Source organism: Neovison vison, chromosome 4 (assembly GCF_020171115.1).
Source record: "Neovison vison isolate M4711 chromosome 4, ASM_NN_V1, whole genome shotgun sequence".
Taxonomy (NCBI): domain Eukaryota; kingdom Metazoa; phylum Chordata; class Mammalia; order Carnivora; family Mustelidae; genus Neogale; species Neogale vison.
The window spans coordinates 211,686,126-211,698,345 of NC_058094.1; the positions used below are offsets into that span (position 1 = coordinate 211,686,126).

The 12,220-nt window shown below is 38.7% G+C and overlaps 1 protein-coding gene across 3 annotated transcripts in view; it reads right to left on the reverse strand.

Moving 5' to 3' along the window:
- CHCHD3 (coiled-coil-helix-coiled-coil-helix domain containing 3) overlaps positions 1-12,220 on the reverse strand; it is a 278,293-nt gene that overhangs the window by 91,680 nt on the left and 174,393 nt on the right. For 2 of the 3 annotated variants that reach the window (XM_044246584.1, XM_044246585.1), the window contains exons 5-6: positions 6,011-6,025; positions 4,896-4,979 (exon numbers count right to left, since the gene is read on the reverse strand). In XM_044246584.1, coding sequence (XP_044102519.1) covers positions 4,896-4,979; positions 6,011-6,025 — 99 coding nt within the window. The remainder of the gene's footprint in view (positions 1-4,895; positions 4,980-6,010; positions 6,026-12,220) is intronic. The other variant, XM_044246586.1, reaches the window with a different exon arrangement.

Consider the following 12,220-nt stretch of genomic DNA (forward strand, 5'->3'; position numbering starts at 1 on the left):
GGCTCAAAAAGCTCGGGTGTTGGACCTGCCTCCGAACGAAATGTTTTTTGTCAGAAATTTTTGGGCAAGTTACTTGAAGCCTTAAGGCGTTCATCTAAATAATAGGACCGACAACTTCATAGGGCTGTCTGTGTGAATCAAATGACATAACCCATGCCAAGTGTCTAGCTCATGTAAATGCACAATAAATGTTATTGTGAGTTACTATCACAATGATGATGATGCTACAAATAATATCAAGACAAACTTGATTCTCATAGGATAGATATATAGTATTAATTTAAATGATGAGTGAAGAAGATACCAGGTACTTTATGGCTAGTCAAAAACTATACATTAACTACTTAAGACAAAATTTTATGGTATTAAGTTTAGTAAATCTAGGATTTATTCACTGAACTCCTCTGTGAGTCAGGGTAAATACAGAGATGAGAAAATGACATTTACCCTCAAGGAATTTATGCAATAAACACAGAGAACAAATCACAATTATCATAGATGTGGCACCACAAAGAGAGGTATATAAAACACTGTAGAGCACTCCCTTAGTGATTTGTGGAAAGCTTCCTAAAAACATTTAAGAACCTTGTCTCTGAAGGCTGCTCTGGGCTTCCTCTCATCAAATCACCAATCAGGAATTAATATCCTCCAAGTCTCTTAAATCAACAACCAGGAGTTAATACTCAAGTCTCTTTCAGTTAGGCCACACATCTCACTGTGGCCTCATGATATGTAATTAAAATACAGAAATTCACTTCACATCTATGTCAATGTCACTTGATAAAGCCGGCAACCTTTGCAATGAAATAAGGACTTGAAAAACTTTTCAAATGGCTTTGACTCTCTTTCTCAGTCAAGAGTCACTGCTTTTGGAATACTGGTCCTAAGAAGGGTGAACTGGTGTCCAGTTAAATCATACTTATTCCTCCTCATAAGGCGGTGACAGGAGAAAGTCCTCTCAGACACGTTAACTAACCATGAACACATGTGAGAGAAAGCTCCATTCACACATAGGAATTACCTAATTGATGGAATGTATTGAAATAGATCAAAGAGGCAAGCCGCGCTGTGCTACAGAACCAAATGTGCTCCACGTGCTCGGGGGACTTGGGTTCACAGTCTCAAAAGAAATTCGTATCAAGTCAATGAAAATGATCAGTTCAAGTTATAAGACTATGAGTCATCTAAAAGTGATCGTGTACATAATGATGGTGTTAATCTAGTTGATGGGGATCACTTTTGGAATGATTCTGTGAGATTCTGTCAATGTTCCCTCTCCAATAATGATACACCACCTGGTGCCTGGTTTATGGCTTCATTGTTTCATTTGGTTTAAATAAAGACATGTACTTAAACCACTATTAAACCATAGGCAACTTCAATTTCTTATAGTACACATTAGGTGATTCTACAAGTTATCATCATAATCTTTTTTTTTTTTTTTTACATCATGCACTATTGGATTCAGCACTTTTATATCTTCTAACATGAACTGTATGTAGAATTTCTAATAGAAATGGTGAGACACTGCACTTTTCGCGGTCATCACAATACAAGGGGAACTCTTTTTGCAATCTTCTGCATTAAGCCTGCAAAATGCTTCATCACTGAAGACCTACATCTCTCACATATTCCTGGAAGAAATCCAATTGAAGGAAATTAATGTAGCTACTTCAGGAATGGCAGTAATAAACAAACATGATTTTACAGAAATGGAGAGAAGACAGCAGGAAGTTGAGCAATACTAAAGTAATTTCATGATTCTTAGTGTTTTGTACACAATGGAAAGTAAGCAGATATTCTTTAATGGCAACAGCTTTTGTTACGCATTTTCCAGTTTTCAAAGAGCTTTTATATACCTCGTCTTATCTGGTCCCCCCAATAACTCATAAACGTGAGCAAGGAATGGAGTATTATCCCCACTTCATAGATAAAGAAGCAGAGACCAGAAGAGATCAGGTGACTTGTCAAATAACGGATGAGCGCACCATGCCTCCTGACTTCTAGTCCAGCCTGCAGTTATTAGGTAGTAACAAATAGTACGGTCATTCTTCCACCATAGGATTTTTCCAAGCTCACTGGTACTGCTCAGTTTTCAGTTAAAATTCCTAAATAACTACTTTCCAGCCGTATCTTCAAAAAGGAAAAAATATATATTTCACCTACATAAGAAGATGCCAATTGCAATGATTTGACATCATCACCGTGACTCCATCTGATCCACCACCCCTTGTGCTAACTGGAGGCCAAAAACAACAGCTAGCTGCTCAACAGACCGGCTCCCTCTGCCAAGACTGAATCCTCTCAGTATTTCACATTAATCACTGAATTACCACCAATAGATTGGTGGATTTATGAGAAACAGATGAGTACTTTTCATTGTCTTTTCTCGTACCCGACAGTGATCAATGACAAATCCAAAAGGTACCTAGCGTGGTAATACCTGATGGCAAAGAAAATGGTCACTGGGTGGGGAACAGAACAGGTGCTGGGTAAATCCCCTCAAAAAATGATCAGTCGTTCATTTTATTCAGCTGACATTTACTTGCAGGTACAGCGTTCTGGAAGGGTCGAGGTAGACTAAGAGTTGACTGAGTGGTTACTCTGTGTGGGACACTCCTGTGTGGGACACTACTGCAGGTGCTTTAAGAAAATGAGTCCTTTAACAAATCCGTGAGGTAAATACGATTCTATCTTCATTTTACAGCTGAAGAAGCTGAAATCTGAAGTAACAGGCTACAGAAACTCAGCAGGTGAATGTCCGCCCAGCGCCTTCAACCCAAGTCAGAGGCTGTGCTCTAAACGAGGGTTCTGCAGACTAGAACTCCTGAGTCCAATCCAGGCTGCTCTCGAAGGCCCTAAGAGTGGTTTCAGGTTTTTAAATGGTTGGGGGTGGGGGGTGGCGGCAGGATAGGAATCAAAAGAGGAGTATTTCATGACATACGGAAATCACGTGAAATTCAAGCTTCAGTGTCCATAAACTGGAATGCAGTCACACTTGTTCACTGACACCCTGGCTGTGGCTGCTGTCACACCACAACGGCAGAGCTGAGCAGTTGTGCTGAGAGCAGAGTAGCCATGGCAGAAACCATACATGGGCAGCAAAGTCCGAAGTAACTCCTATCTGGCCCTTGACAGAAAAATCTGCTTACTCTTGCCATAAGCCATTCCACTCTCTGCTTATTTATCATCTCTACCTGGATGTCTTTTTTTTTTTTTTAAGATTTTATTTATTTATTTGAGGGAGAATGAGTGAGAGAGAACCTGAGAAAGGAGAAGGTCAGAGGGAGAAGCAGAGTCGCAAGGAGCTGGGAGCCCGATGTGGGACTCGATCCCGGAAGTCCGGGATCATGACCTGAGCCGAAGGCAGTTGCTCAACCAACTGAGCCACACAGGCGCCCCTCTACCATTCCCATGTCTTAACAAATATCCCAAACTTGAAGTATTTAAAATCAAATTCCTGATTTTCTCTACCACTCCTATCCAGATCCGTATCTGAATAGTCTTCCCCATGGAAAATCCATCCTTCTAGGTACAGAAGCCATAGATCTAGATATCTTTGAGTTCTCCCACTCATGTTCAAAACCATCAACAAATCTGATCAGCTCTGTCTTTGAAACAACCAAGCCCACACTTCATTCCCTCCATGGCTAGTAGCCAGGCCCAAGCTATCAGTAACCCTGTTCTGAATTACCACCATTATCTCTTACTAGGTCTCTCTTGCTTCAGACAATAGCCAGCAAGCCCTTCCCCACACTCACAGACCCTTTAGCCATTCTAACATGCTAATACAGAGCCCTGCTGCAGGGCTCTGGTGCTGGCTGGCTTCCCATTACTGCAAACCTTTTCCCAAACACTGTCTATCAGACGGGCCCTTCCTCTCCACCAGACCCCACACCTACACTCCAAGGCTCTGGGACTCCTTTTTCTTGGCTTTATGGCAACCTGCTGTCCACTACATACACTTCAGCTCCCAGAGGACAAAAGTTTCATTCATTTTCCTCATTAGCACGTCTCTGGCACTAGCCCGGGGCCTGACGTATATTAGGGGCTTAAGTAGACATCTGTTCGACGAAGAAAGAAATGATCCCTGCACGCAAGCAGCACGCACACCAGTGACACACAGACACGGGTGAGCATATTGTGTAAATAACTGTACTGAATGGGACTTAATACTCTATTTCTTATTTTATCTACTTATTTTCTTAGGAAACTTATTATCTTACTCTAAACAAACCAAATTTTAGAGGTTTCCATCCAAGGGAAGAAAGACCCAGTGTGAAATGATTCTGGACAAATCTGTTACTGGACAGGGGCACTGATGAGGTGGCTCAAACTCCCATTCTGAAACCCACGGTCTCCTCCTGCTTTAGCCTTAATCCCTGCCTTAGAATCTCTGTCAAATTCTAGGGCCTCCCACAGGTACTGCCTCAACTCCTCCTCCTAACTCCTCTTCCTCAGTCCTACTGTTCAACTCCTGCCCACTGTTTGGCCATAGATGCAGTGAAACTGCGATTACGCAAGACAACATATCCCCTAAAACACGTCCATGTCTACAAGCCCGTTCAAGTGTCATCAACGTTAGGGAGAGTCGAGAGCAGCACTCTACTGTCTGACCTGGGGGCAGCGCAGTCTCTAAACGTTTATGGACAAAATACCTGGGGGAGGGGCAGAGCCCTAAACGTCTCCTTGACCCAATAACGAGACCACACCCCGAAACAACCAAAGATGGAATGACATCCCCTGTGAGAATGATCTACCTGCCTGCCTGGCTTCTTCACGTCCTTTCAACTAGGAGCAGCAGCTATAGTTCTAATTATCGATGCTTAAATAACTCTATGGGAAAGTTGCAGATGTGGTTCTAGAAGAGAATCAATGACAAGAAATAGTCATACCCTCTCCTCCAGTCTAGCCAGCTGTTCTTTGTAGAATGCATCCTGCTTCTTTATCACTCGATCTTTCTCTTCCAGCTGCTTAGCCTAAAAAAAGAAATGAAGAATATACTATATCAAGAAAAAGCAGCAACAGCAAAGCAAAAGTCAAGTATAAATTGCATTAGAAATAAGTACACAAAGCCGAAGATTTTTGCAATCTATTAGGTCTCTGCCGTAGAACAATATTAATAAGATGATGATTGCTGTATTTAAATGTAAAGAAGGAGTCTGCATTGTACTTTTTTTTTTTTTACTGTGACAGCTGTGCCCTACTTTGTCAGAAAGTGTCAGAATACAACACAGACAGTTTTATTTAACTTCTTTTGAAGAGTAATTTCAAGGATTAATATTTTATACAATGAAACAGATTTATTCCAAGCGTAAACCACATGGCTATTAATCTTTTTTCTTTTTTATGGACAACAAAAATGCCTATATGACATTTCCTATATAAATCTTATATTTGAGAACCCTTAAACCCATTGAAACCTGCACCTAAGTCCATGTATTAGTCTATTTTCTTTTTTATGAAGCAGCAGTCTTTGGAGCAAGGAGCAAAAACCACTGTAAGTGTTTTTTGAATAATTAAAAATTAATAGTAAGAAATAAAAATAGTTAATTATAAAAGTCAGTCATCCCATTTCTAAGACTTTTTTTTCAAAATTAAAAAGGTAGTACAATTATTTAGATACATGAAAAATAATGACAAGGATAGTTCCTTATGGATGTTTTTCAAGGTTAATAAAAAATGCATTTTTCAAATTGTTGTTTGTATCTTCATCATTACATTTAAGTGATCCTTATCTCTGAGAACAGACCTCCCAGTCTCACCCCAAGTTAGATAAGTTTTTAAAACATTTTTGCTTCCGTAAATGTTGAATACACACTTGATGAGAAATCTTAAGATATTCTGCAAGTGTGTATTTTGGCATTCCCGCCCGTCTGCCATGTACCACATGTTTTTGCAGGGTGATCAAGGGTCACATGGCTCAACCTTGTGTGAGAGTGACTTCTACTATCTGCTTAGTTAAGTGTCCCCAGTTGGCACATTTATAGATCATTGCTTTGCTACTTACTTTGTCTTCAATGTCCTGCAGCATGTTAAAAACAAACAACAGTTATTTAACAACAGAAGTAGTATTTTTTTCCTAATGTTGCAAAGAAATCTGGTAGAGGATATCTAAGATGCAAACCAAAGAAGGCAATAGGGGAAAAAAAAAAATCAGAGAACTTGCTTAACTTAAGACACAGTTAAATGACACTGTGCTGCTACAGTTTGAATAGAAGATTTCAATGAAAAGTTCATGCTGCTTGAAAGCATGTGAATACAATTAAAAAGATACATTAAGATTATATTGAAATATATTCATATATAAGTACAAAATAATCTATGGCTCCTTGGTACAAAATAGTAAAAACCTGACTAGCCTATCAGGAATATAAAAGAAAAAGTAAACAGGGAAAGGATTTTTTAAAAAGCTAAGTGTGAAGAAAATAAGCATGACTATATGATCTACAGAGAAAGGAGATTTTTAAACTGAACACATAAACACCCAAAACAGAAAAAGAGGAAATGTAAAAGAATTTATTTGAGAAAAATTCCATTAAAATTTTTTTTTAAAAATTGTTAAACCAAATGAAAAAGCAAATGACAAAAAGAGGCAAAGAAATCTCAATGGGAAACTGTGAGAGTTAAAGTTACTAAAATACGGAACACTTTAAAAGAGCCCTCTACCCCTCCCCTAAAAAAGCCAAAAGAAAAATACACAAATGACATACACTGGTAATTCACACACAAAAATACAAATAATAAACACATGGGGGAAAAAAGCCAACCCTAAGAGAAATCCAAGAATGACAATGAAATACCATTATTCATCTACTGAACTGACAATAATTTAAAATAGTAATAATAATGGCATGGATACAGGAAAATAATAACATCAAAGTACAGCAAATATACATTCTGACATACTGGTCAGGATGTAATTTGGTATAACCACTTTTTAAATGAATTTGACAAAATGCCATATTTTTAAAATGTACATATTCACTGAGATCTATACCCTATTTTTAGGACTTTTCTTAAGTAATTATGACAATATATAAAAATGCTCAAGATAGGGCTGTTTAGAATTGCAAAGATACCAAAATAAAAACGAATTTAATGGTTAAATAAAAATATCCTCAAAATATACTAAGTTAAAAAAGGAACAGATTATAAACAAAAAGGACAGTACAATCTCTTTCTTTGTAGAGAAAGAAAAAACCAGAAGGATACTCAACAAAATGTCAACGAAAGTTATAATAGAATGGTAGGTTTATGGGTGATTTCTAGTTATTCCTTCTTCTTTATATTTTCCAAATAAAACACACACACACACACACACACACACACACACAAATACTTTGTAGTCAAAGGACACAGGAGGGAATTTTCTGAGGTGAGAGAACTAGTCTGCGTGTTGACAATGGTGGTGGTTACACCACTGCTTGCATTTGTCAAAACTCATAGAACTATGTATCACAAAGAATGAATTTAACTATGTAAATAAAATGTATACAAATTAAGTACACTAAAATTCACGAAAATAACCACATATAAATATATGGATGAATGTGTACATATATCTTTGTTATTTTTAATCTGCTTATCACTTGGCCAATTGTATTCTAGGCATTTAACCCTAGGAAATATTAAGAAAAGCACACAAGGGTTTAGATCTACGAAAATATTAAAAAATGTTACTTAAAGCAACAAACAAGTGGGAACAACAGAAGTTTGTATAAATAAGATTTGGTCCAATAGGGTATTGATTATAAAGATTACAGTCCAAACCTAATGCCAAACATTTAGAGCCATTAAAAAAAATAATGTTCTAATAGAGTAATTTTTTAAGTCAAAATTTTATTTGGTGGTGGGGGGAACAGGTCATAAAATAATATGTACAGAAAATTCCTAATTTTGGTTAAGGAAGGAACAGGGAGAGTTGAGTGCACCTTGTTATACATTATTTATTATGCCATTATTAGAAAATTTCTAAATTTTCTAGAACGAATTACGACTTCTGTAATCAGAAAAATATTTCTTAAAACATTATCACATACATGCATCCCTGACAATGAGATGGAAACATAATATGAGATAGAAGCTCAGAGAGTGAGGTATTTAGTAATTATATTAACAACCAAATTGTTTTAACAACGTGAATAATAATTTATAGCATGGAAATGACCTTACCTACAAAATCCCTTAATGTACCAGCACTTGATTCTCTCAAACTATGACATTAACTACATTTCAGTTCTTAAAACACTTGCGCTAAATGTTCCTTTTGTTCACATATAGTGCACAGTGAGACATTTTTTTAAAATGCGAAGAAAAAGTAGTATGTATTCTATTATGGTCCTTTAGAAAACACTCGAGAATTCAATACTACAAACATATTGCTCGAGCCTACTAAAGACGACATGCACCAAAAAATTTAATTTTGAGGAGCAACATAAATAAAGGATATACAGTGATATCCTCATTCACTGGTCAAAGATGTAATCTTTGAAAAAACTCAAAGCAACGTGTGAAAAGGTCAGGTGTGCACACCATAAAGGAACTACCTCCAACGACCCTAAACCACCAAGCTACTGGCTAACATCACAAATCTTTCCCTAGACAGCCAACAGAATCAATAGTTTGAGGTCCACTGGGGAGAATAACAAAGCAAGAAACATGGCCACAGCACCTGAACCGCACATTGCTTTGAAACAGTTAATGTGATGCTGGGAGGGAAAGTCACACAATATGAATCCTGAAACTTAAATAAGCCCGGAATACATTGACTAAGCTAATAGCTGCCAAGGATGGAGAGTCACACTCAACTTAACGAAAAAAGCAGTAAACCAAGTGCAAGGAAATAAAACTTCTACGAATAACTCTCTAACAGGGAGAACATTGTTGTAAATGGACAAAAACAGAGGATTACAACATTACTTATTGTTATAGAACCATTTCTTAGGGGGAAAAAATGAATATAAGAAATTTTCCCTCATCTCTTGTTTACTATTCATCCTGCTGCAAGAAATGGGCACTGATTAGTTTTCAGATCCTGTTAGATTTGGGATAACATGATTGGGCTTGAAAACATGACAGAACTTAAGTGGATCACTATGGAAAACTAGAGCACCCCATATGCAAAAAGGACATAAAGAAAACAAGGAAATCCAGTTTTCTTTAAGAAACCCAACACATAAATATTTCAATGTTTTAACTCCGTGTTGGTAGCTAGACTCCAAATGAAGTGCCCCTGTTTTAACTTCTGTAAGACTTACTTCTTTGCAGAAAGGATCTGAAGGCACTTATGACAAAGAATATATAATAAGGTCAACTGAAGTAAAAACCGGGATTACGGACACAACATATTGTGCCGGTAGGAACTTTACCTTCCCACATACATTCCTAGGTAACTCTTCATAGCGAAAGCTTCTTGGCATAGCAGCTCAGCCTTCTTCAGTTGCTTCTGAAGACTGAGGTGTGGCACAGGGTACATGGCCTGGAGAACCCCGTGACATCACAATCACCTAGCTCAGAGGTTGTACTGTTACCTTGGACATCAAGTACAAGGCATGTTAAGAAAAGATTCTGGGCTACTTGGAAAGCTTGTACATGTTAAATGACAAAGTTCCTTGAAATGCCAGTGTTCAATCTGAATAGCTCAAGGGAGAGAACAAAGCAGGTACCTGCTCAGTTTTCCATGGGAGGATACTATGACACCAGAGATTACAAGGATTGAGAAAAGGCAACAACTACAAATCAACCTAAATAGGAAATCCCTATAACGGTATTTCCTATCATTCTAAATCTTATAACAAACCTGAAACACACACATAATGGATGGAGAGAGATTTAGTCCTTCACAATGATACGGATAATCTGCAGCAAAGATCAATCTCTATGTTAAACTCACATAAGCAAATAAGACCAGGGAAAAGCGCTTTATTTCTCTTCAGAACTACACAGAACACAAAATATACAGGAACCTAAGAAAAGTATATGCTGACATAAAACAGAGAACCAAGGGCTCCAGTGGGGCTGAGTCATAAACTTGGAGGGTAATAATCTATTCAGAAGCTGTAGAACATGATCACTGTGAATACCAATTAGCCACAACAAAATAAAGTAGCCATGTATTCAATCAGCTCAACACTAGACTTCTGTTATAAATGAGAAATTACACAGGGTTCACTGAGCCTTTATCAAGTGACATTAGTAAACAAAGAATCATACTTAAAAGCACTGTTTTCCGAGCCACATTAGGTGACCGTCATCTAGGTGAATGTAAATGATGCCTACCCTATTATCCACTGTAGCACACCGTTCAGTGACGACTTAAGAGGCATAAGGTACGAGCAAACTCTGGCTTCAAATGTGAAACTACGCTTACGTGCGCAAACACGGTGAGGCCTGGCATAAGCTGAATATTAGACTAAGACTTAGCAACAGACTTCCTAAATCTGGAACTCCCACCCAAGCCTCCAGGACTTGATGAGTCCATTCCTTCCCAAGAAGAGCTTCGGGAACTCTCTTCTTCATTTCACCTTCCTTCACGCTGATGACATACTAGAAACAGCCTGTGGAATATGTCCTCTGTCACTTTGGGGCATATCTATTTATTTTCTTGAAAAAAGCGAGCAGAGGCAGGTAAAGTTTTTAAAACTAAAAAGTAAAGCAAACAATGAGTGAAGAGAGGACATTAAGTACATAAATTTAGAAAGAAAGCAACCTAGTATTGCTTTGCTTTAAATTTTCCCACAAGCTCTCTCCTAACATTTGAGAAGAACACAGGTATTTGACCAAAGAAGTAAAATTAAGTGCTAGATGAAATAAAAAATGGTTTTGCAAGCTTTCTTCCACAGCTTTAGAGAGGAAAAATAATTTTTTAATGGCACATTCACTTCTCCAGCTTTCTAGTTTAATTTGGAACTTACTATCACTATGACAGACAGTAGAAACTCCACCTGGTGGGGAGTTGGGAGACCCATTCCAACACACTGAACCACCCCAGCCCCTACCCATGGTCTAAAACCATTTTGTAATGTTACTTCCTTCGTGAAGCTATTTCCAAGTAATAACCCCACTGCCTCTTCTACTTCTGTACCTAATAAAACTTTTGAATAGGTCTCTTATGGTAACCTCCTTTTTTGTTTTTTTTTTAAAGATTTTATTTTTAAGTAATCTCTACACCCAACGCAGGGCTCGAACTCACAACCCTGAGATCAAGAGTTACACGCTCCACTGACTGAGTCAGCCAGGCGCCCCATGTGGTACCTGACTTTGACTTTGCCTTGTATCATACCTGTTTATCTACCCACAGCCCCTCTCTCACCTGTAAACTCTGGACAGGAAAAGCGATTTACTCCTCTCTATGGATCTTTGACTCAACCTCGGTCTGTGGCTTCCACAGCGGAAACACTCGGGGCATGCCAGCCCAAATGAAAAAAAGTACACTGAGGTAAAGAGTCTAGACACAACTTCTGGGGAGCCCATCTGTCACAGAATCTGTGATTTAGTTCAAAATACACAGTGTGACATTATGTGTCCATGTTCCTTAGGTTACGCTCTGAACAGGTGCTGCCACCATGGCCCTCGAAGACACATAATGTGTGCACCACCAGCAAGTGCTTTCACCGGAAGCTCAGAACTGGAAGCTGAAAACGTAGAGGGGGCTACTCCAAGGGTGTCACTCGGGCGTGCCTTGATCAATAATGATGTTTTGCTACTTAGCACAATGGCTGTTGGAAATGAGATTTTATTAGTGAAAATGGTTCATTAACTAGCATGATAGATGTTAGATACAGGTTCCTTCTAGTTAGTAAAATGAAAACTGAGAAAGATAGAAAGGTCAGCTACCGTAAAGATACTCCTGCATCTGCTAGGTAAACTGTTTTGAGACTACTCGAGGTTATGACCCCAAAGCTTACAGCTCTAACTCTAGGGATGGTAACCTCTGGCTTGATCACCTAACAGGCTTCTATCCAGACACTGGTCCAGGACAGAGGGTCTCACCTTTGGTACTACTGACCTTTGGGGCAAGACCATTCTGTGTTGTGGAGAGTCGCCCTCTGCCCTGCAGAATGCTGAGGGGCATAGCCAGCCTCTGTGATGCCAACCGTACCGCCCCAACCCTGAGCTATGCCAACCAAAAATGTGTCCAGGCATTGCCAAGACTGCCCCCAGTGAAACTACTGGTGTAAAGGGATTGTTGGCCGTCTGAGGCCGGTTATAGGCAGCC